At 44.8% G+C, this 26,361-nt stretch overlaps 1 protein-coding gene across 1 annotated transcript in view; it reads left to right on the top strand.

The window, feature by feature from the left end:
* PSMD2 (proteasome 26S subunit ubiquitin receptor, non-ATPase 2) overlaps positions 1 to 26,361 on the top strand; it is a 1,781,804-nt gene that overhangs the window by 469,464 nt on the left and 1,285,979 nt on the right. The window contains exon 8 of the mRNA XM_044070442.1: positions 25,023 to 25,083. Within this exon, the coding sequence (XP_043926377.1) occupies positions 25,023 to 25,083 (61 nt within the window). The remainder of the gene's footprint in view (positions 1 to 25,022; positions 25,084 to 26,361) is intronic.

Raw genomic sequence — 26,361 nt, 5'->3', positions numbered from 1 at the left:
TGTAAACTGTGCACCATCATCAGAAATAACTTTGTGCCGACTACCATGGACTGTAAAATGACGCTAACTTAGTAATGACAATATTGGACGCTAGATTAGTAAGTAGGTCAATTTCGAACCAGTTTGAATAAGAGTCTACTAATGCCAAGTAATGTCGACATTTCCATTCTAAAATGTCTAACTACTGTCGACCAAGGTAGTTCAGGAATATGGTTTAGCTGAAGTGGTTCTTTCTGTTGATGTGGCTTAGTGCTGTTACATATAGAACAAGATAAAAATACCCTCTCAATGTCCCTTGACATAGAATGCTAAAATATTTGTTCTCTCTCCCTTTTTTTGGTAGAATCAGTTCCTGGGTGACCACGATGCAAGGTAGTAATATACTCTTGTTGCAAGAATTTTGGAACAATCACTTTTGGACCTTTTGTTGCAGGGATTTTGAAACGGTCACTTTTGAACCTTTCAGGATGATACCATTTTCAAACAAAATCTCCTCTCTGTGAGGAAAATAAGGTTGCAGGTCATGACAAGATTGCTTTGACAGCCATCCTTGACTGATAAGTGGTTGAGCTTCTGAAGAACTGGATCTGAGGTTATATGTTTTCTAAGCTCGTCAAGATTTGTGGAAGAAAAATTTCTCACTTCCATGACTTCAATATCAAGTCGCTCATTTTCATGTTGTTCAGTGATATTTCTGGGCAATCTGGATAAAGTATCAGCAAGATGAAGAAGTTTGCCTTTTGTGTGGACAAGATTGAAATTATACGTTTGCAATTTCAACATCATATGTGGCAATCCTAGCAGGAACTGTATGCATAGGCTTTCTGAAAATAGTGACTAGAGGTTGGTGATCTGTTTCGATTTGGATAAGTCTACCATAAATATAATCATGGAACTTTGAACATGGAAACACAATTGGCAAGAGTTCTTTCTCTATCTGCACATACTGCATTTTGGTTTGGATAGGAGTTCTGGATACATAAGGCTACTAGTCTACCCTCTTGAAGAATGACTGCACCAAGACCAAATTTTGAAGCATCGCAAGAAAGACTAACTGGTTTGTGAACATCATAGTATCCGAGAGTTGGTGGACTGGCAATTTTTTGTTTCAGGACATCAAATGCTCTCTGGTAGTGGTCTAACCATGAGCAGGATACATCTTTTTGTGTCAACTTAAGTGGTGCTGAAAGTTGGCTCAAGTCTGGAATGAACTTGCCTAGGTAGTTAACCATGCCAATAAAACGTTGCAAGGCTTGAACATTGTCTGGAGCTGGCATTTCCAGAATTGCTGTTTGCTTGTACGAATCTGGCTGTAAGCCTGAACTGGTAAATAACCAACATAAGTAACTTCTCGTAGCCTGAACTTGGACTTCTGAGAATTCAGCGTAAGATTCACTTGACGTGCTCTTTTCAGAACTTTCTTGATGTTTTTGTCATGCTGTTTCACCATTACCTCCTACTAGAATATCTACTATAATAGCACATGGATACCTAGAAAAAAATTTGTTCCATGGCATGTTGGGGGACTTCACTGGCGGAATTTATCCCAAATGGCATTCTCAAAAATCTGTACCTGCCAAAAGTAGTGCTGAAAGTGTTAGCAATGAGGATTTTTGATCAAGCAAAATTTGCCAAAATTAACTCTCTGCATCTAAGACAGAAAAAAACACAGTGGCATTTGGCATGAGAGCAGCAACTTCTTCGACTGCACGCATTGGATGATGAAGCCTTTTCAGTGCTGTGTTCAAATCTTGTGGCTCAATATATATTCTGATATCATCTGAGCTTTTCTTATGAGCTATGACCATGGAAGATGCCCATTCAGTAGGTTCATCAGCTGGACAAATCACACCTTGCTGCACCATTTTATCTAGCTCGGCTTTGACTCTATTCTTCATAGGTACTGGAACATTCCTGGCTGATCTGACAGCTGGACTGACTTCAGGGTCTAACTTCATGGAGTACACAGCTGGGAGTTTGCCTAATTTGTCTTCGAAAAGATCAGCATAGGTAGAAAAAATAGATTGGGCAAAGTTAGAATAGTGGTATTTCAAGCTTACATGGTGGAATTGTTAAATGAAAGTAGTCCCATTTTCAAACTGTCTGAAGCCTAATAATGACTGTACATGCCTTTTGACTATGTAAAATTGCCAAGTCATAGCTGTTCCCAGCAGAGTAACATGAAAGCACTACTGAACCTTCAGTTTGAATTTCTTCACCACCATAAGCAACAACTTCACACACTGCCAAATCAAGCGTCTCACCAGCACATACTCTAGCAAACATTTCTGCTGACATAACATTACACTTTGAACCTGTCAACTTTGAACTCTGTGGGTCTTCCATTTGTCCAAACAGTACAAAATACTTCATTCTTTGCAGATAAATTTACTGCATTGACTGTTTCATTAAGCAATTGTACACCATCAACATAAAAAGTAGGGTCACAGCTTTCTAATTGATCAACTAGTCTCTTTGAATGTTCTCTTTTAATAAAAGAATGAGCTCTTTTGATTTACAAAATCTTTGAAAATGATTCCACTTTTTACATCTGTGTCATTGCTGACCAAAAGCTAAGCACTTCTCTCTGACACATGATTGCCACCACAGTTGTGACAGGTGACTTTGAGGTTAGGTGAGGGCACATTCTTTGAGTTTGCTGACTCACCCTTGTGCTTCACTGAGACTGTGTGCACTCTGGAATTTACTAGAAAGCTACGGGATTTACCAAGGACTGTTGCAGGCCTTACAGTTGCTGCCATGTGCTTTTAACCACGTGCTGCATACTGTCAACATGAGCTTTGTCACTGTGCCTTCTCCAGCTATTCTCATTTGTAAGCGTATTTATTTATTTGCTTTTCTGTGAGCTCGTATATCTGACAAATCTCAGAGTCCTTATTCAAAGTTAAATCACTGTCACGAAGCAAAATATTTCACAGCATCATTTTTAATCTCACACACAAGTCAGTTTATCAACTCTTCCCTTAAATCACCTAATCTGCACATTTTAGCTTTATCTCTCAAGTGAGTTGTATATGCTGCAAAAGTTTCACCAGGCTTTTGATCCCTTGTGTAAAATAATTCCATTTCCATTGTAATGTTCATTTAGAGGTACACATTTCTCTAAATGTATGTACTGAAGTTGTCTTCATTTGCTGTTCAACCTGTGGGACACGGATCCCGAACGGATCTGACTCTGCTGCATTTCTCCAGCATCTGATCTGAGCTCCAAGCTTCTCCCCTACATATAATCCCCCTGGTCTCCTTCCTCTCTTCAGATCTTATTTGCCACACTCTTTGCAAGCATAGTGGTCTGCTGCTCTAGGCTATTTTGGTTGGGTATTTCATTTAGTGATTTAGATTCTCTTTCTATCTAAAAGTCTCTCTTTCTATCCTTTTCCTGTCACCTCCCCCTTCATGTTTCGTGTCGGTTAAAAAAAAAAGGGGGGGGGGGATCTTTCCTTGCTCTTGCTGTTCTATCTCTAGGAGTGAGTGTGCGTGCGTGTATTTTTCTCTTTAGGCCTCTCTCTTGGTAAGATGTCAGTGAGACCCAAACCAGGCTTCAGCAAGTGCACAGAGTGTGGCCATAAGCTTTTCCCAGCTGATTGCCACACTCTGTGTGTTGTTTGTCTAGGGGTTGCCCATTTTGATTCCTCCTCTATCTACTCTGGGTTCAATTCCCGCACATTGATCGACAGGAGGAATAAACTGATTCTGAAGGGCCTTCTCCCTCCACCTACTACAGGGGCCCAGGCCACCCCTTCTACCCCAGGTACTACTTCTGTCTCCGCCCTGGCCTCTGGGACTCGAGCTCCCACTAAGAGGACTGGGACAGAGATAAGCACAAGCATGGAGACAGGCCAGAGAAAGAGGTCCCTCGACTGTTCCTCCTCAGCTGACCATCAGCCGAGCTCCGCTCTGCTCCTAGTATTGGGTGTCCCCAGAGCTGTTCCGTGGCATCGACATCACCTTACAGCCTCTCTAGGCTGGTGTCGGTGGCTTCTTCCTCCAGATCCACTGCAGCCTTTCTGAAGCTGAGATGAACAGGATGATGCAGAGATTCATCTGCACCCAGATACAGATGGGTGTCTTGCCTGCCCCCCTCTCTCTCCGGAGCAGGGGGCATGTAGTCCACCTTCATCTTGATTATTCCTTTGATCTGACCAATGGTTTTGGAGTCCTCTGATCAGCACCGACAATACCCGGTACCTCAGTGCTGGCAGTTACCTTGAGCAGGTCTGATCCGATGTGTTCAGATCCGTCTGGCTCTTGGAGCCTTAGTCTCTGTGCTGGATCTGAGGGGATGGTTTCGGCTCAGAGTTTTTCAGAACAGAGCCTTCCAGTCGGAGTTTCAGCACCTGGAGGTTCGGCTCCGGCTCCACTGTTAATCCAGAGGATTATGGACCCAACCATAGCCCTCAAATGTCTGGGGGTTCGCTCTCCTTTTGACGTGGTGGAGAGGGTTTTCTCGGACCCATTGAGATCCTTGATGGTCTCATCCTCTGGATTAGGCCTGGCTCCCTCTGTTTCTGGATTGCATTCTGCCATCCTGCTACTTCAGGAACAGCCTGCTGCGCCTCTGCCCCAGGGAGCTCCCACACGGGAACATCTAGACGTTTAAGTCCTCCCCAGAGACCTCCCTGAGGTGGTTCTTCAAAAACGCACATGTAAAAGGAGGCACTTAGACTCCCTGACGTAGTCTCTGTCACGGAGGACACTGACTTTGAGGAAAGGGAGCCTCCCCCCCCCCCCCCCGATCACCCCCAGAGGATGTCACATTTGGAGACATCATTGAGATCCTGTGGGAATGCAACGGGTGGTCTATTCAAAAACCCAACCCTGCCAAGTTTGAGTTCCTGGAGGTATTTGGTGCAGGACCCTTTACTCCTGGGTGTCCCCTCCCACAGATCCTATAGTGGATTTTGTTATATCTCTTATGTGAAAGGAGCCCGACACAGTGGTGCCTGTCCCCAAATCCACTGATAAGGTCCTCATTGCCCCTACTGATAAATCACACTGGTCTAATGGACCACCTGTAGATGCCATGGTGGTAATGACTACCGTCAAGAAGGAGCTCACACAGGAGAGCTCCACAGTCCATCCACCGGACCGAGAGTGTAGGACCTTGGACCATTTTGGGAAGCAGGCCTATGCTTCAGCAATGTTCTTGGTATGTGCACTGAACTACATGGCACACGTTATTAGGCTTCAGTGAGACCCCAGGGTCCATGGCGGAGGATAGGAAGGTTTTCTTTTTTCGAAATAGCCACCCTCTCCTCCATTGCCAATACCTCTATGCAGCTTCTCTCTCATGCTACTGAGGGCACAGCCAGAGTTGCAGGAGCTGGTGTTACCATCAGGCGTCATGCCTGGCTCCGACTTTGTATCTTCTTGGAGCCCTTCAAGACATCATTTACAAATGCCCCGTACAATGGTTCCACTCTCTTTGGAAAGATGGTACGCGATACACTGGTCCAGATTGAGGAGAACGGGAAGACTCTGTCTGCTGTTGGAATCCACTTCACAACCCCCCAGTGATCCTTTTTCAGGGATCAGCAGGGGGCAACGAAGATGTGCTTCCGGAAGTCTCAGGGTTATTCCCAGGATGCTCGGTACTCCCTTTTCCTCCTGAGGCAGAGGGGGATTCGACAGATGCCGCCCTTGCGGCAGAGGGGGCCTGAGGAACCAAGGATCTTGGGACTTGTTCTCTGGCAGGCACGCAGCAGCCCTGAAGGGTTGCCCGGCTGCTCATCTCTGGATGCAGTCGGGGTCGACTATCACTACACCCAACAGCCTGGGAGTCTTATCACAGATGATCAATGGGTGTTGTGAATCGTATCCAGAGGATACTCAATTCCCTTCCTGTGAATGCCAGTTCCGGCCAAATGCCTTCCAGATATTCCACCCATGCAAAAGGAGGCAGCAGTATAGGAGATTTTCAAGCTGTTAGATAAATGAGTTATACAGCCTGTTCCCCAGACAAGTCCGGATGTAGGCATTTATTCCAGGTTCTTTTTATTGCCAAAGAAAATGGGGGACTTGAGGCCAATTATGGATCTCTCTACCTTGAACTCGTCAGTTGCCAAGACGAGATTCTGGATGGTCACACTTTCAATCTATCCTGCAGGAGAATGACTGGATGTGCTCAGTAGACCTCCAAGATGCGTACTATTCCATCAAAATGGACAGAAGCACTGGGATGTTTCTCTGCTTCTGGCTGGGGGCCAATCATTACCAATTCAGAGAGCTACCCTTTGGTCTCACCACAGCCCCCAGGGTGTTCACCAAAAGTGATGGTGGTAGCAGCTCATATGCAGCTTCAGGGCTTCCAGGTCTTCCCCTACCTGGACGATTGCCTCCTTTCTGTCCCCTCCAGGCATTGACTCTGCCATGCCAGGTATTTCCTCATCCAAACTGCCCACCAGTTGGGTATCACCATGAAGCTCAACAAATCCCTGTTGGAACTGGTTCAAGTTCTGGACTTCATCGGAGCCCGGTTGGACACAATTCATACAAAGGTTTACCTGACACCCAACAGACTTCAGTCTCTCAAACTTCATGTCTGGCATGTTCTTCAGGTCCCGTCTCCTCCAGCGGAATTTGCTTTAAGGGTGTTGGGGTCTATGGCGGTCACAGTCACCCTCAGTCCCACAGTTCAGTTGCACATGAGGGTGCTCCAATGGACTGTAGCAGTCTAGTGGTCATTTCTAGATCTACCACTGTCACATCCTGTTAGTCTCTCGAAAGCATGCATGGATTCTCTTCTGTGGTGGATTTACTCACCGGATCATCTTCGCATTTGGCCGTTCATTCTTCCCATCCCTCTGACCATGGTGACCACGGACACCTCCCTCCCTCAGGTGGGGGAGCATTGATTGGGAAGGACAGTTCAAGGCACAAGGTCTTCCCTGGAGACCCAGTTGCATATCAACGTGCTGGAGATGAGGACAGTGCTTTTGGTGTTGCAAGCTCTTCATGCCCATCTTCCCCTATAGACAGTTGCCATCCAGACAGACATGTCAGTAGTCTGGTACATCAATAAACAGGGGGGGAACCAAGTCTTACCCTCTTTGTCAAAAAGCCGTGAGATTGTGGGAGTTGGCGATCTTCAACTGTTTTCTGGTGGCAACGCACATTTTGGGGAGGTCCAACATTCTAGTGGACAAGCTCAACAAGTCTATCCTGATGCCGCATGAGTGGTCTTTGAGTCCTTCATTAGCAAAACAGATCTTTCTAAAGTAGGATCAGCCTTGCTGCGATCTCTTCGCCTCTCCTTCCCATGCGAAGGGCAGTGAGTTTTTTTCTCTCTGATCCCTCCCTCTGGTGGAGTCTGCCAGAGATGCTGTGGTTCATGCTTGGTCTTCCGGTCTCCTCTGTGCTTATCCTCCACTTTCCCAGATTCCGAAGTTCATTCAGGAAGCACAGTGGCTGGGGAGCTCAGTCATCCTCATTGCCCTCTTCTGGCCTCGCCACTTATGGTTCCCTTCTCTGTGATCTCACATAGTGTGTCCTCCCTGGACGTTGGATCTGATTCTCAATCTCCTTTCTAGTCCTTCAGGGATTCCACGTCCAGATGTGGCCAGTCTGAAGCTCACCACTTAGCTGCTTCAGTTCCCATGATGGTTAGGACCCCCTGGGCTGTCTTTTGTGGTTAAGAAGATCTTGGTAGCGGCTCTTAGATTTTCCACGAGGAAGGCCTATTTGAGTAAGTGGAAGTGTTTCTCAATTTGGCCATTTCAACAGGATTTGGATCCCTTCACTGCTCCGATTCCTGTTACCTTAGAGTTTCTGGCAGGCATTTTTCAATAGGGTTCCAGTTCCTCTGTGGTTAATGTTCAGCTGACGGCTGTTTCCAATTTCCACATAGGGGAGAATTCAGCTTCTCTAGTCTCTTCTAAGCTCTGCAAAGCCTCTCTCAAGGATACCTTTCTTCTTAGGCCCACCGATCAAGGGCCCTACTCCCCCTTGGGACCTTACCCTGGTACTTCAAGCCATCAGGTTATCAACCTCGCTGTCTTCTTTCCGAACCTTCAGAAAAGGAGAGAGTATAAATTGCACCTGCTTGGATGTTCATAGACAATTACATTTTTACTTACACAAGACAAAGGCCTTTCTCAAGTCTGATCAACTTGTTGTTTCCTACTCTAAGCCCTTTTTAGGGAAACCTGTATCTAAGGTCACCATTGCTCGTTGGATTTCTTAGTGTAGTCTTTTGGCATGTTCAACTAAAGGAGTGTCCCCTCCAGGTCAAGTTAAGGTGCATTCTACTAGATGTTCATCATGTTTCACTGCTGCAGTCATTACACTTGGGTTATCCTGCCATCAGGCAGTCCCACAATTGGCCAGAGTTCCAAAGTCTTGGTCCGGCGTCAGTTGCTGTCACTTCTTCCCTGACGTCAGTGCGCCAGGGGTATATAAGTTGCAGCCGAGACCATTTTCTTCAGTCGTTCTTGCCGCGCGGTGCCCGAAGCAAAAGCAGTTCGCAAGTGCCGGTCGGCTGACTCCTGAGATTTTTTAAATCGAATTTCAGAACCGAAGTCTTCAATAAAGCTAAGTACCCCGTTGGGGAAACTTTTTCTTGCCTCAGACCGATGTCAGTAAAAGTTAATAACTGTATTTCTTGTGGGAAGCAAATACCTCATAAGGATTTTCATTCTTACTGTATTCCATGTTTAGGCCCAGACCACGACGTCACTAGTTGTCGGTTTTGTGCTAGATTTAACAAGCGCACTATTAAACATCTGTTTGATTTTGCACTCCATTATTTTGGCCGAAGGTTCAATTATACCATGCCGTCAGAACAACCGACGACCGGAACACACAAAAAATGCAAAGACAAAGATAAGGATAGGCATCCATGGTCCAAAACTGATGATGAAGCCTCTTCTAGGCCATTCGCCGGTTCTCAGTGAGGCGCTTTCACAGCCCCTGACACCCGCTACCTCAGAGCTACAGGCTGCCTCTGAATCCCATGTGGAGATTTCTAGGCCTCTGGAAACTCGAGGTATTGGGCCTACGGAGATTAACCCCTTAGATGGGTCCGGAGCCGCTGAGCAGACATTTGCTTCTGAAGGTGTTTTCAGACCTTCACAGCTTACCATCAAAACAACAACCAAGTCTAAAACTCCTTTAAAGACAAAGAAGACAAAGAAACAAGTACAGCATTCACCTGGACAGGCCTCCATGCCTAAAAAACAGATGCTCAAAATGGCCGAAGACCTAATTACTCTGATCAGGGGTTCCCATCCCCCTCCTGATAAAAGGCCTAGGCAGGATACAGACTGATTCCTGTGACCAGGTTTCCATTTCTTCTGATTCCTCTTCAGATCAGGGATACTCTTTACCCCCGTATGAGGACTCTGATGCTGAAGAATCAATCCCTTTAGCCTCTCCTCCTGAGGATTACTCTTTTGGGGAAACTTTACATACCATAAGGGAGCATTTCCATTGTGAGAGCCAGGATTATTCAGAATCCAAGAAAAGGCTCAGAGAGTTTCTTTTATTGCCTCAACACAGACCCCTTGCTATTCCGCCTGTGTTAGATATTGTGGATGATGTGTTCTCTGAATCCAGTTTAACCCCGGATTCTTTGCCCCCAGCACCAGTCAAGCCAGACAGGTACTACAGAGTCCCTGACTCTCACAAATTTATTTGTAAAAACCCTGCTGCTGACCCGGAAAATTTCCCAGGGTCCCAAAGGGGTAAAGGCTTCCACTGCTAAAAATCCAGTTCCCTCTGACAGGGATTCTAGAGCATTAGATAGATGGGGGAAGAAAGTTTACACTTCTGCAACTTTAGCAGTAAGGGCTTTAAATTGCCAGTTCCACATGCTAAAATACCAACAATATTTAATGTCTCTGTTAAAATAGAAAATGCTTACAAGCTCAGAAGGTCCTGACTATAAGGAAATGCAGGATTTATTGCATGCAGCTGAACAAGTGGGAAAACATACTCTGCGATGTGGTTTTGATTCATTAGAGGCTTCTTGTAGAGCCGCAGTTACAGGATCTGTGATTCGAAGGCATGCTTGGTTAAAACAACAAGGTTTACCTGATCATGTTAAGGCAAAATTATTGGATGCTCTTTTACAGCATGATATCTTGTTTGGTGTTAAGGCAGAAGAGGTATTAAAGGAAATGGAGGATAAGGCAAAAATCTATGCAAACTGTGAAGGATTTCTTACAGGTACAGCCACCTCGATTTAGCAGAAATTGGCCTTCTAAAAATTGGTCCTTTCCAGTGTCAGACAGACCACAAAGAGGCAGATACAGACACCCAGGAGGCAGATCTCAGCCCCAAGGCTCTTACAGACCACGACAGTGGGTGCTTCAACCCCAAAAGGAGGATAAGACAAGTCACAACCTTATAGGAAACGGTCCCAGTGACTTCCCCCTTCACATGCCAAGCATTTACCTTTTGGCGGCTCCCTTAGGGGGAAAACTATCTCTTTTTTCACAAAATTGGCATATAATCACCCAAGACAAATGGGTTCTGGATATTGTGTCTCAAGGTTTACAGGTTCCACTTTCACACTCTACCAAGGCCAAAAGGAATGCCAGACCTGCCACAAAATCAATGGGCAGAGGCACAAAAACAAATTACAGCCCTCATGGACATGAGAGCTCAAAAAGTGCCACAACAGGAGCAAAGACAAGGATTCTACTAAAGACTTTTCTTGGTCCCCAGAAAGGACAAAGCCTGGAGACCCATACTGGACCTATCTACTCTAAATACTTACCTGGATGTTCCGAAATTCAAAATGTTGACACTGCAGCAACTTCTTCCCATGCTGGGAAAGAAGGCTTGGCTAGTTACTTTGGACCTCAAAGAGGCATACATGCATGTCCCTATCAGACAAAATTGCAGAAGGATACCTCAGATTCAGAGGTGGCACAATGCATTACCAATTCTCTGCACTGCCCTTTGGCTTATCTACTGCGCTCAGGGTCTTCACAAAATGCCTGGCACCAGTAATTGCATTTTGCAGACAAAAAGGAATTCAAATATATCCCTACTTGGACAACTGTCTTATTCAAGCAGAGAGCAAGGACATTCTTCTAAAGCATCTGGCGTTTGTAAAAAGATTGCTAATTTGCCTAGGGTGCACAGTAAATGAAAAGAAGTCAAAACTAGTGCCCTCACAAGAGATAATATTCCTGGGTGCCAGCTTAAATACAAAGGCCCTGATGGCTTATCTCATGCCAGACAAACAAAGACAACTGACTCAGTACTTTCAATTGATGGCAACAAAAACCCAACTCCCTGCAAGAAAAATTCTGCAGGCCTTAGGGTTCATGGCATCCCGCATACTACTGATACCATACGCCAGACTGCATATGAGGAAATTACAATGGTACCTAAAAAGTGTCTGGACTCAGCGCTGTCACAGTTTGGAAACAGTGATACCACTTATTCCCTGCCTACAACAGGAGTTTCGATGGTGGGCACAGGCATGTCACCACAACAAGGGGCAGCCTTTCACTTTATCCACAGCCAGGCAGACACTAACAACAGATGCTTCGGATTACGCCTGGGGAGCACACATGGCAGGAAAATGTATTCAGGGCATGTGGTCCTCAGACCAAATGCATCTTCACATCAATCAAAAAGAGATGGTAGCTGTGCAAAATGCCCTAACAGCTTTCAAGGACCTTCTGCATCCAGGACAACTATTACTAAAGACGGACAACACCACAGTTATGTGGTACATAAGCAAGGGGGCACTCATTCCTATTCCCTCTGCAGGCAAGCCATGACTTTGTGGAACACAGCACTAACCTATCAAGTTTATCTGCAAGCACAATTTCTGCCAGGAAAGAAAAATACTCTGGCAGACGACTTAAGCAGAAAGGTCATGGATCCTCACGAGTGGAAATTAAATCCACAAGTATTCAGCATGATAACACAAAACTAGGGGTGCCTAGACATAGATCTTTTTGCCTCCCCTCAGAACTGCCAACTACAGAAATTCTGCGCAAGGACTTACCACACACAAGCATGGAAGGTGGATGCTCTCTTGTTCAGCTGGAAAACCCTAAAAGTTTATGCATTCCCACCACTGCCTCTCCTGTCAAAGGTACTCCTAAAAGCCAGACAGGAAAGGCCAAAAATGATCTTGATTGCCCCATTCTGGCCACGCCAGCACTGGTATCTAATCTTAAAGAACTTGGCTCAAGGCCCAGCATGGATTTTACCTCAAATTCCTCATCTTCTGACGCAACAAAACAATCAGATCCTGCACAGCCAGCTCAAAACCTTAAATCTGGATGCATGGCAGATTACTTAGCCAAGCAGCCAACACCTCTCTCTAAAGCTGTTGTGGATGTCATTTTGGAGGCTAGGAGGCCCAGCACCAGGAAATCCTATTCAGAAAAGTGGAAGAGATTCTGGCCTGGAACCAGGCACAAAGCTTTGACCCGCTTGTTCCAAATATTCCTTGGATATTACAATACTTGACTGAGATGCTGGACAAAGGCCTATCCTTTTCATCCATTAAGATCCACGCCTCTGCCATCTCAGCTCCTCATTACAGCATGGATCCTCCTATTTTCTCTCATCCATTACTAAAACAGTACCTCAGAGGCTCTAAAAACATGACTGCCCCGGAGAGCACCAACACCAACATGGGACCTCAACTTTGTCTTGGAAAAACTAACTTTACCTCCTTTTGAGCCAGCCAATTCAGCAGAACTAAAATATGTGTCATGGAAAACTGCTCTGCTTCTGGCAATAACCTCAGCACGAAGAGTCTGAGTTACAGGCACTAATGGCAGTGGAACCTTTCATCATTTTTCATCAGGATAGGGTTTCTTTAAGAACAAAACCCTAAATTTATGCCAAAGGTGGTATTCAGTGTGGCTCTTAGCCAAACTATTCACTTGCCAACATTTTATCCAAATCCCCAGAATAAAGGGGAGAGACTTCTGCACTCATTGGACATACACAGGCAGATGTCCTTCAAGGATGCATCTGCAGTCCTAACAAATGGGTTGTCCTGGCCTCAGGCAGCCTTTCGGTCGGCCGGATTCCAAAGTCTGGGTCTGGCCTCGGCTGATGTCACACTTCACCCGACGTCATAGCTGCAGTTCTTCGGGTATAAAGGTATCAGCCGACGCCATTTTCCCCAGTCTTTCTTGCCGCGTGGCGCCCGAAGCAGAAGCTGTTCGCAAGTGCCGGTCAGTCAGAACCAGAGATTGCTACTACCGAAGACTTCTAAAAAGCTAAGTACCCCGTTGGGGACTCTTTCTTGCCTCAGCCGATGTCAGAAAAAGTGAATAACTGTTTAACTTGTGGGAAACAAATACCTCATAAAGATTTCCACTCTTACTGCCTACCTTGTTTAGGCCCAGACCACGATGTAGCAGCTTGTCTAGCCTGTGCTTCCTTCAACCGACGGACACTTAGACGTCGGTCGGAGTTTGCAGAGGAGTTTTTCGGCTCCGCTTTTGCTTATATCATGCCGTCGGAGACTCCGACTTCACATTTAGCTAAAAAGCGTAAGGAAAAGGACCGACACTCGCGGTCCGCGGTTTCGGCCGAAACTGCAGTTAAGCCAACCGCGAGTGTCTCGGTTTCGGCTGAAACAGAGTCTGCGGTTCTTCCTTCGGCCGAAAGCATGCCTCCTACTACCGAGGCCTCTTCCAGCATGGCTGAATCTGCTACTGAAATTCCACCTGCTCTTACAGTTTCTCAGGATTTATCAGATACTATCCCCCTTGATGTGTATCTACTCCTGCACGTGGAGCTGCTAGGCCCCCTGCATCCATGTCAATTAAGGCTTTTGCCAGGGCTAAAGCAGCTAAATCTTCTAAGGCCATGCCTACTAAAGCCCCCTCTCACAGGCCTAGCTCTAGTACTCAAATGCTTAGTCTAGCAGAGGATCTCATTTCTTTGATCAGGGGAACCCAGCTTCACCCTGACAGGGCCTCTCACCCCCCTCCAGAGAAGAGGCCTAGAGCAGAGCCCCCTGAGCCAGTTTCTACTGATTACTCCTCAGATGATTCAGAAAATACAAACCCTCCAGAGGGCCCTTATTCTCCCTATGAGGACTCTGATGCAGAAGACTCCATTCCTTCTGCCTCTCCTCCTGAGGAATTTTCTTTTGGGGAAACCTTGCATGCTATGAGGGAACAATTTCAATGGCAGGGCCAGGATTTTTCAGACTCTAGGAAAAGGCTTAGGACCTTTTTGCATTTGCCACAGCATAGGCCTTTAGCCATTCCTCCAGTACTTACAGTTGTGGATGATGCATTTAATGATGCTTGTACTGCTCCTGATTCACTTCCTCCGGCCCCTGCTAAGCCCGAAAGATACTACAGGGTTCCGGACACACATTATCACTTGTATAAGGCTCCTTTTGCAGATCCAGAAACTATTTCACAGGGCCCCAAGGCTGTAGCAGCTACCTCTGCCAAAAACCCCCTCCCCTCTGAAAGGGAATCTAGGGCCTTAGAGAGATGGGGTAAAACAGTTTATACTTCTGCTACTCTTTTGGCTAGGGCCTTAAACTGTCAATTCCACATGATTCAGTATCAGGAATTTATGTTAGATCAGTTAACTAAAAAACTGTCCTCGCCTGAACCTTTAGACCGAAAGTCTCTTCAGGAAATGGTACATAACATTCAGCAGGTCAGTAATCATTCCTTAAAATGCGGCTATGATGCACTGGAGGCTTCCTTTAGATCAGCTATGACTGGTACAGTGATCAGAAGGCATGCATGGTTAAAAGAGCAGTCCTTACCAGACCATGTAAAATCAAAGCTCCTAGATGCTCCCATGGATAAGCACAATTTGTTTGGCTCCCTGCACAGCAAGTGCTGAAGAAGGTGGAAGAGAAAGCAAAATCTGTCCAGACAGTCAAGGATTTCTTACAGGTCCAGCCACCAAGGTTTAGTAGGAACTGGCCTTCCAAGAATTGGTCCTTTCCAGACACCACCAGAGCACAGAGAGGCAGGAATAGGCGCCCAAGAGGCAGAGGTCAATCCAGAGGTGCCTACAGGGGACGTCAGTGGCAGCCTAACAACCAGCGAAGTACTGCCACAGATCCAGCCACTACCACTTCCACAGGACAATCACAGTGACTTGGCTCTGAAACCGCCTACCAGGGAACAACTAGAAGCACCCTTAGGCGGAAAGCTAGCCTTATTTTCAGTAAACTGGCATTACATTACAGGAGACAAATGGATTTTACAGGCAATAGACAAAGGTTACAGGTTTCACTTCCATACTCTACCAAGGAAAAGAGGAATGCCAAACCTACCTCCAAATCAAAAGACAAATGCTCTGCAACAAATAGACCACTTAATAAGGATGAGAGCTATAGAAACGGTACCGTCTATGGAACAAGGGCAAGGATTTTACTCCAGACTTTTCCTGGTGCCAAGAAAGGAAAAACCAATGGAGACCTATTCTCGACCTGTCCGCTCTGAACACATATCTCATTGTTCCAAAATTCAAGATGCTGACCCTACAGCAGCTTCTTCCCATGCTGGGCAAGGAGTCTTGGCTGGTGACTCTGGATCTCAAGGAGGCATACCTGCACGTCCCCATACGACCAAATTGCAGAAGATACCTCAGATTTCTTGCAGGATCAGAGCATTATCAATTCTCAGCATTGCCTTTTGGCTTATCTACTGCGCCCAGAGTATTCACGAAATGCCTGGCATCAGTAATTGCTCATTGCAGGCTTCAGGGAATTCAAATTTATCCATACCTGGATGACTGCCTGTTACAAGCGGACAGCAAAGACAAATTAACAAAAGATTTGAAAAAGGTTATTCACCTGCTGCAAGCCCTGGGATACACAGTCAACACAAAAAAGTCAAGGCTGATACCATGGACACATTAAACCAGATGGCATTCCTCACAGCAGAAAAACAGAAGCAGCTACCACTCTATTTCATGGCATTAGCAACGCAGAACCAGCTTACAGCAAGGAAAATCCTGCAAGCCTTGGGTTACATGGCATCCTGCATAATATTAATTCCACATGCCAGACTACATATGAGGAAGTTGCAATGGTACCTGAGGAATTTATGGTCTCAGCACAAGCACAGCCTAGAAACCCAAATTCCAATAATTCCATGCCTGAAGCAAGAATTCCAGTGGTGGGCCCAGGCCTGTCAATTGAACAAAGGGCTGCCCTTCCACAGGCCTCACCCAAGCCAGACTATCACCACAGACGCCTCAGACCTCGGTTGGGGGGCACACATGGTGGACAAGTGCTTACAAGGCTTATGGACTCAAGACCAGATGAACCTACACATAAACCAAAAAGAGATGCTGGCAGTAAAACAGGCAATTCAGACATTCAGACCATTTCTTCAACAGGGTCATTTGCTGATGAGGACAGACAACACCACAGTTATGTGGTATATCAACAAACAGGGAGGCACACATTCATATCCTCTGTGCCGGATGGCAATGGACCTCTGGAATGTGGCCCTGAGCCTCAACATTCAGCTCCAAGCCATATTTGTGCCAGGAAAAGAAAATATACTGGCAGACATCTTAAGCAGAACCACCACAGATGCCCACGAATGGATGCTGCATCCAGACATCTTCAAAACCATCACAAGGAAATGGGGACAACCAGAAACAGACCTGTTCGCATCCCCACACAACCACCAATTGGAAAAATTCTGCACAAGGACATACCACCCACTTGCTTGGAAGGTGGAGTCCCTATCCTTCAGTTGGGAAAACCTGACAGCATATGCATTCCCACCTCTTCCTTTGATGCACAAAGTGCTACTGAAGATCAAAGAAGATCACCCAAGGATCATCTTAATTGCTCCAGATTGGCCGAGGCAACATTGGTACCCGCTACTGAGGAGTATGTCCCGGGAACACGCATGGCCTCTACCCCTACTGCCTCTACTGCTAACACAGAACAAATTCAAAATCCTGCATCCAAACTTGAAAACACTGCAGCTAACTGCTTGGAACATTACATAAGGAAAAATAACCCAGATTTATCTCAAAGGGTTAAAGACATTATCTTGGAGGCTCGCAGACCCTCAACAAGGAAAACTTATTCAGCAAAATGGAAAAGATATCTCATTTGGAGTGCAACAAAAGGAGTGGAGGCATCATTGCCAAACATAGCTAACATCCTGGAATACTTAGCAGAGCTTTTCCACAATGGTCTGTCTTACTCCTCCATTAAGATTCATGCATCAGCAATTTCAGCAGAATACAACATGGATCCTCCAGTCTTTTCTCAACCTCTACTCAGGCAGTTTCTCAGAGGAATTAAAAATGTAAAGCCACCAAGGAAACCACCATTGCCTACTTGGGACTTGAACTTTGTGTTAGAAAAGTTGACACTACCCCCTTTTGAACCAGCAGCAACAGCAGAATTACAGTACTTATCTTGGAAAACTGCATTCCTGCTTGCAATCACTTCAGCTAGAAGGGTTTCTGAATTACAGGCATTAATGGCAGTATAGCCCTTCCTGATCTTCCATCAGGATAGAGTGTCCATGAGAACTAATCCTACCTTTATGCCAAAGGTGGTCTCCAGGGTATCATTAAACCAAGCAATACACCTACCAACATTCTTCCCCAACCCGCAGAACAGGGGGGAAAGATTGCTGCATACCTTGGATGTACACAGACAATTGCGCTACTACCTGGACAGAACCAAGAACAATAGAAAAACTGACCAGCTTTTGGTAGCATATGCAACAGGAATGGAAGGAAAAGCAATTTCAAAACAGACAATCTCAAAATGGATAGGGAATTGCATTAGATTTTGTTACTCTTTTCATGGAAAGGCAACTCCAGAAAACATCAGACCTCACTCCACAAGGGCTACAGCCACAACTACAGCTTTCTTACGAGGAGTGGCTACCAAAGACATTTTAGAGGCTGCTACTTGGAGCTCCGTGCATACATTTGCCAAGCATTATAATCTGCCTTTATACTCCAGATCCCGAGCAGATTTTGCCACTGCTGTTTTGCAAGGGATCTTAACTACACCATAAAACTCTTAGTGCCTCCTCCCCCAGTTTGGCTATGGTATTCTACCCATTTGTTAGGACTGCAGATGCATCCTTGAAGGACATAGTACAGTTTTGTACCTACCATAAATGTAGATGTCCGAGAGGTATGCATCTGCAGTCAGGATTACCCACCCTCCTTCCCCTCTGTGGTACTCCTAGGGTATTTGCCCATCTTATAGCTAGCTGGGGGAATCTATTATGGTGTATTTGTTTGTATATATGTATATACATGTTTATTTCTATTTGCTCTCTATTGTTTGGAAACATTTGCATTTATCCAAATTTAGCCTTCCTAGAGGGCACCTGGCATCTGGGGCAAGAAACACTGAGGAAAATGGCGTCGGCTGATACCTTTATACCCGAAGAACTGCAGCTATGACGTCGGGTGAAGTGCGACATCAGCCGAGGCCAGACCCAGACTTTGGAATCCGGCCGACCGAAGGGCTGCCTGAGGCCAGGACAACCCATTTGTTAGGACTGCAGATGCATACCTCTCGGACATCTACATTTATGGTAGGTACAAAACTGTACTTTACGCTTCTACTTGGACAAAACAAAAGCTTTCAGGAAAACTGAGCAATTGTTTGTAGCATATGCTGCAGGATCGCAGGGAAAGGCTATTTCAAAGCAGACCATTTCAAAGTGGATAGGATACTGTATCCGTTTCTGCTACACACAGCGTGGAAAAGCTGTACCTAGCAACATTAGGCCACATTCCACCAGGGCAACAGCCACTTCAGCTGCCTACGTTAGAGGAGTACCTACCAAGGATATTTTGGAAACTGCAACTTGGAGTTCTGTGCACACCTTTACCAAGCATTACCACTTGCCTCTTTACTCTAAATCCAGAGCTGGCTTTGCTACAGCAGTGCTGCAGGACCTCATAGCCACCCTGAATCCTTTATAGAACCAGCCGTCCAACCTCAGCTTTGGGATTCAACCCAAGTGTAATAACTGCGGCAGTGAAACATGATGAACATAGTACAGTTTTGTACCTACCATAAATGTAGATGTTAGAGTGTATTCACTGCTGCAGTCCGGGTTACCCTCCCTGCATCCCCACTTTCTTAGCTGGGACTTATCTATACCTTTCTACCCTATGCAACCTATGTGGTGTATTTGCTGTAACTGAAGGTATTTTTATTCTTTATGTATGTTTTATTAGCAATATGTTTTGCCTAACTATTTGGGGGCACCTGACATCTGGGGCAAGAAAAACTGAAGAAAATGGCGCCGGTTGCAACTTGTATACCCCTGGCGCACTGACGTCAGGGAAGAAGCGACAGCAACCGACGCCGGACCAAGACTTTGGAACTCTGGCCGACTGTGGGTAGCCTGCCAGCAGGATAACCCAAGTGTAATGACTGCAGCAGTGAATACAAACATCTACATTTATGGTAGGTACACAACTGTACTTTTCTTCTACTTCAGGGTCTCAAACCCCTGCCAATAAACACAAAAATGTCCGGGAACACAGGAAGCGTTCCCAGACAAGTCTGCCTTGACATCCAGTGAATATCTCAAGAAGGCTTCCAGCGCATTGGATCTGACATCCTCTGAGCCGAGTAAGCCGACTGGCTAATCTCCTGTGACCCGAGCTCCTCTTCCTTCCTTGGGACCAACTCCTGCTGCCTCAGGATCTCCATTTTGGAACAGATCCCCCTAGAACATCCTCTAGACCACCTTCCACAACTTCAGTCAGGTCTTCCCATAGACTTTCTGAATCTGAGGTGGATAGACTTATGAGGCAACTTCTTCAGACGTAGATCCAGATGGGGGTTTTACCAGCTCCATCCCCCACCTGGTCCATGAGTCGACTTTCTCCTTTCAGGCCTGTTGATTCTTCTGTGATCCGACCTCCTGCCTCAGAGTCCTCTGGTCCAAAGGCCCCGAGAGTTGAGGTGACTAAGCTGGTAGCAATTATCTCTCTGACTCTCAACTTCCCTGAATTGCTCTGCTCTGACCATGTCCGAGCAAAGTGGCTGTCTGAGCCGAAGTCTCGACGTCTGTTTCATGGGGCTGACTTAAACAAAGTTTTTGGAGCCGTCACTTCCCCTTGAAGCCTAGACGTTTGACACCTCGCTGCCAACTCCCCCTTCAGAGAGGACAGCTGGCGAGGCTTGGGTGCATTCTAACAGCTTTGGCTCCAGGGAGAACATCTTTGTTGTTACCAGGGCAGTCTGCCTTCGGGGTGGTAGAGATGGTTCTCTCCTTACCAAGATAATCTTCGGATCCAAAAATTTCAGATCCAATCTTTACCTCCGGGACAGCCTGCCCAGCAAAGTCTTTAAGCTATTCCACCATTGGATTTCCAGGTCTCTTCCAGTACCTCCCTGGAAAATCCCCCTGGAGACGTACCTTGGAAGAGAAGGTGCAGGAGGATGCACCTGGATTCTCCATAATAATCCATCACTGAAAACAAGAGGAATGGGAAAGGTCCCAGACTTATCAACCTGAGGATGTCTCCTTTGGAGTCATCTTAGAAGTTCTGCTCCAAAAAAAGTTGTTGAGCTACCCAAAACCCTACCCCTGAAGAAACTGTTTGTGGAGTCTTTTGAGTCTGGCCCATCTCCATCTTGGGTGCCCCCTCGCTGATGCAGTTGACCTAGTATCATCCAGGATGGGGAAGGAGCAGGATACTGTAGACTCTATCCCCAAACGCACAGATAGGATTCGTAGCGCCCCAACAGACCGACCACATTGTACCAAAGGGATCCTGGTAGATGCCATGGTTATTGCTGCAGCCATCAAAAAGGAACTAGCACAGGAAAGCACCACTGTCGATCCCTTTAACAGGGAGTCTAGGGCCTTCGACAATTTTGGCAAGAGAGTTTACACTTAGGCCATTTTCACCCTAGGACCACTGAACTATCTTTCTCATTTTATTAGGCTCCAGAGGGATTTAATCAAAGAACTATCTAGCTCTGCCCCAGAGCCCATGTCTGATGAGGGACAGAAGATCTTTTCCTCCAGAGTGGCTACTTTGCATTCAATTTCCACTGTGTTGTGAGGTTAATTTCCCACTCTGCAGAGGGTACTTCAGGGGTCAGCAGTTCAGGCATTGCCATCCATTGGGAATCGTGCCTAGATGCGGCTGTGTGACTTCACAGAATCATTTAAGGTGTCATTCGTCAAGTTCACCTTTTGATAGTCATTGTTTGGACCCACTGTCAGAGACGCACACTCCCGTAGCGAGAAAGATGGAAAGACCTTGTCTGCCATCGGAATCCATTTTTCTACCCACAAAGATTCTTCTCCAGGAATTAGCATGGTGGTAAAAAAAATTGTGGTTAAAGAAGTCTCAAGGTTCTTTTCAGGAATTCCCGGGAGACCCCCCCCCCCCCCACCCCCAGGGGCAGAGAGGGGGAAACAGTAATAATGGTAGATTCTGTCCACGCGGCATAGCGGGTCCTCAAAATCAAGGTTCTCTCTCCGGTCTCGGACAGACCCTTTCAGCACTCCTGAATGGTTTCCTGACTGTGCCTCTCTGGAGGGCATTTATCCTTGCACTCAGAAACCTGGTTAGCCATCACAAACGCTCTGTGTGTACAAGGGTCATATCCAGAAACTATTCCATTCCCTTTTTAAAACATCCCAAACCAAACCGATCCCTCACTGATATTCTATTCATTCAGAGGGATTCAGCAGCTTTGGAGATTGCAAAGCTGCTAGACGAGAGTCGTCTAAAAGGTCCCCCAGATCAAGTCGGATAAGGGATTTACTCAAGATTCTTTGTAGTGCCAATATCCAAGACCAGTATTGGAAGTGACATCCCTGAACAAGTCGGTTAAAAAACTCAAAATTCAGGATGGTAATGGTCCAGTCCATTCTACATCTATTGCAAATGGATGACTGGATTTACTTGATAGACCTGAAGGACATTTACTTTCATATCAAAATTAACAGATGCTCCAGAAAGTATCTCTGTTTCAGGCTGAGAGCCAATCACCACCAGTCCTCCCTTTTGGTCTCACCACAGCCCCCAGAATGTTCACCAAATGCATGGTGGCAGTCACAGCTCACTTGAGACTGCAGGGATTCCATGTGTTTTCTTACCTGGACGATTGGCTCCTCACCACTCCACCCAGGCATTTACTCGCCCGAGCCAGGGACTATTTGTTACACCTAGTCCCTACCTTCAGCATATAACCATCAACATGCAGAAATTACAATTGGACCTTGTCCAAGTAATAGATTTTATAGTAGTACATCTAGACACATCCAAAACCCTGGCCTTCCTCCCTCCAGACAAAATTTCCACTGTAAAGACTACGCATCAGACAGACTCCTATCAATACCAAATGTGTTTTCATTCCACAAGCCATCTACTAGGAAAACTTATAAGAGCAAATGGAAAAGATTCTCCAGTAGTGTGGAGCCATTTGCTGCTCCCATTCCTGCAGTCCTACACTTTCTTGTTGATATCTTCCAAAATGGGGCAACTTACTCCACTGTATAAATGCAGCTGGTGGCCATTTCAGATTATCACACTGGAGAAAATTTTTCATCACTTCACTCTCCTTTCATCACTTTACTCTCCTGTCAAGGATCCCACCCCTACTTGGGATCTGACTATGATTCTTCAGGCACTAGGCCATCCTCCTTTTGAACCTTCTGCCAAAGTAGATTTGAAGTTCCTTTCATGGAAACTTGCTTTCTTGGTGGCCATCACTTCTGCAAGAAGGGTGCAAGTTGCAAGCTCTTTCTTCCAAACCTCATTTGATTTTCCATAAAGACAATCACTTTACATACCAACCCATCCTTTTTACCCAAAGTTGCTACATTGAACAGTATTAACCAGTCCATCAACCTACCAGTCTTTTCCCATTTTTCACAAGGGAGAGTAAATCCTTCATCTGTTAGATGTTCATAGACATATGTGTTTTTATCTACACAGGACAAAATCATTCAGAAAGTATGATCAGTCCTTTTCCTTTACCAAACAGAAAAGGAAAACCAGTTTCTAAGACCACTTTAGCCAAATGGTTGAGATTACATTTCTTTTGTGTGTGCATCTAAGAGTATGTTTTTGCCCCCACAAGACAAAGCCCACTCTACCAGATCCGTGTCAGCATCCCAAGATTTTTGGTCTAGGGTCTCGACTGATATTTGTGCAGCAGGTTCACTATCTAACTCTCATTCCTTTATTTCACCCTATAAGTTAGATATTACCTCCAGAAATAGAGCTGCCTTTGGTTCTGTGGTCCTTTGGAACATCCTTCCATGAGGGGCACCCAAGGTTACTGTAGCTGGGGACTCTGTCCCACAGGTTGAGGAAAGAATGATAATGACGACATTGGATAAAGAAGGTATGTGCTCATCATAACGTTCCATCTCTGTTGTCCATTTTCTTTCTTCCTCAACCTTCCCTCCTTCCTTGCCCCTGCCCATGACTGTGTAAGACCTGACAGGTATACTTATAGGAAACAAAGTTCCTGTTTGAACTCCTGAACCTTGTTCTGTCTTTTTCTAGTAGTTAACTATTTATATGTATACTTTTGTATATAGTCTGCAATATGTCAGCAGAAAACTCAGTCTGAGGTAATCCTGGAGGAATGAGACGACATGGGTAGGGGAGGAGCTCGAGCTTCGGAGCCTGAAGCTTTGGAAGGTGGCAGAGTCTGATCTGAAACCCACAGGTTGAGGAAGAATGAAAATGCCCAGGAAAATAATTTTCTTGTGTGGCAAAAGCAAGGGTACTGTTTGGCTAGGCTTATATAGGCCCTAGGGCCAATAGCCTAGTACCTACTTATGAACCTATGACAACACAGATAGAACGTTACGGTGAGCACATAATTTCTTTTTAAACATCCCTCTAATTTCTGTTAAGGTCAGGTCTTGAGCTGTAGCAGTGCTGAATCAGGATATAATTTGGTCATTTATGAGCATAGTCAGGGAACTTCATGCACTACAAAAAGTTTACAAGCTTGTTATTAAAAAAAAAAAAAGGACCCAAATAAATAAGGATACACTTTTAGAAAATGCATTCCAGCATTTAACTCCCCAGATACAGTGATGCAGTAGTAAATTGTTATACAACACTTCAAATCAAATGTTGCTATGGTATTACAGCATTTAAATCTTCTTGAATCAAACTGCCAAGCTTTTAACAAAATTTTTGTTTAGATTCCATTCTGAAAATGCATGTTACACATGTATGACTTGGGACATCAAGGATGTCTTGCTGTGGTGAAGGTGCTAAAAGATATATTGGTGTCACGGTGAACCTTAATTTCATTGTGCTGCTTTAGGAATAGTTTGAATAATAAACTGTATTCACTTTAAGTGTTTTTTGGAGTATGGAAATTACATGCCCTGTTGCAGGCATTCATCTGAGGTGCCCTTGGATTTTAGTAAACAGACTTATAAGATTTAAGTTTGCTTGTATTTTGCTTTACAGATTTTTTTATGTTTAATTTATAATTTTTTTTACAAGCATTTAGCAAGATGCATAAGGAGGAAACAAGCATAGATGAAGCTTCTGTAACTAAAGTAGGAATACCTAATCTGCATTTTTGCTTAGTGGTTGTGTGTGGTGCATCTTGGCTCTGAATCTACTCATCTCCACCATATTGACAAACACTTATTGTGACAGTCCCATGTTTGTAGTGTCAACTATTACAGAGTGGTGTACTTGCTTTCAAACTCTTCTATAATTGCACTGCATTTTAAGTCACTATCTGCAGCATGAGCAGTCAAAACTAATTTTTAGGCACTGGGTGCATTGTGAACAGTTGGGAGTTTGTACTTTTTTCCTACTTGATGCCATGATGTCAACTTCAGGGGTTCTGGTGCTCATAGATACAAGTGTAACCTGACAAATGCAATGTAATACTGCAAGAAAACCTGCAACAAGCACTATGTAAATTTGTTTGCAGAGTAGGAGGTGAATTTTGACATGTTCTTAGTGGTCTTGTGCTTTTATTTAATAAGTCTGTGATCATAATCAGACTAAAAGAAGACTGTTCCTCTACAAAACTAGCCATTACATATGTTTTTAATTTACCGTTTTTGTAGTTGGATATTATGGAACCAAAAGTACCGGATGATATCTACAAGACTCATCTAGAAAACAACAGTAAGTGTTCATATAACTCATTCTGTACTACTTTAACACTTGAATGTTACATGCTGCTTTGTTTCTTACATCCTTTCCTCATATTGTGTAGCCCTTTGTCTGAATCATACTGGATAAAATTATCAACCGTCTTTTACTATCATGGGTATATTTTTTACTGACCTCTGAATGTTCATTTGTGCTATTGGGTGTTACATGGTCACTTGGAGAACTTGGGTTTGGGTTGTGTGTTATGGAAAATGTCTCATAATTATTCTTCACAAAGTGCATATTAACTTGCAGTTTCTTCATAAGTGAGTCAAATAAGTGTTTATAATACGTTTGTTAAAATCAAAAGGTATAAATAGATGCATGACTATTCAAAATATAGTTTAGTATAAGTTGTAGCATTATATTTCAAATGCCTTAACAACTGCATTCTCTTTATTTGCAAATTATAGTGTACTGACAGATAATTGAAGACAGAGTGCTGAAGTAGTTAAGGGATGTTATACCGTGTTTAAAGAGACTGGTTTCAGAATGTTAAAGTATGCTCTGGCCTTCTCAGGCTGGGGGATGAATTCTTAGACCAGGTGATCTGTTTTAAAAAGGCATATTTGTCAAGTGTTCACGTGAAGCTCTAAGCGAGAATCACACAGGCATACAATATTTAAAAATTGTCTACTGCCAATCATGAGTGGACAGGTTATCTGCTGTGGCGACCCCAAACCGGGAAAAGCCGAAAGAAGAAGAAGATTTGTTAAAAGCTATGTTATGTCAGAATTCTGCATGCATGGAATTGATAAGAAAAAGTATAAAATGTGAAGATCTGACATTGTTGTCTTCATTTGATCTTCAACCTGTGGGTATAAGCACCGACATCAGTACCGAGCTGGCCATATCCAAGCTATGGTGCAGATGTTGAGCTCCTCCCCTACCCAAAATGCCCCTCTGTCCCTCACTACCTCAGATATCATTTGCTGCCATTCCAGCTATAAGCGAATCATCTGAACTCCATCTTTTTTGCAAGTTTTTGGCTAGTTTTTGAGAACTTTTTGTACTTGGGTACCGTTTAAAAACTTTTCCTTTTAGTTTCTGAACTTTTCCCAACCCTTCTTGTCTTCATAGAGAGCAAAATTAATATCTTTGTCTTTTCTGGTCAGGTTCCCTTTTCTTGTCTTTCTGTCAAGGCTGATAAATCAAACAAGTCAGAAAAGGGTAATAATCACCCAGGACAAATGGGTACTGAATATTGTTTCTCAGGGTTACAGGTTCCACTTTCACACCCTTCCAAAATCA

This window comes from Protopterus annectens, chromosome 4.part1, assembly GCF_019279795.1.
Source record: "Protopterus annectens isolate FY-2018-M chromosome 4.part1, PAN1.0, whole genome shotgun sequence".
In the NCBI taxonomy this organism is placed as follows: Eukaryota; Metazoa; Chordata; order Ceratodontiformes; family Protopteridae; genus Protopterus; species Protopterus annectens.
This window is presented reverse-complemented; position numbering and strand designations above follow the sequence as displayed.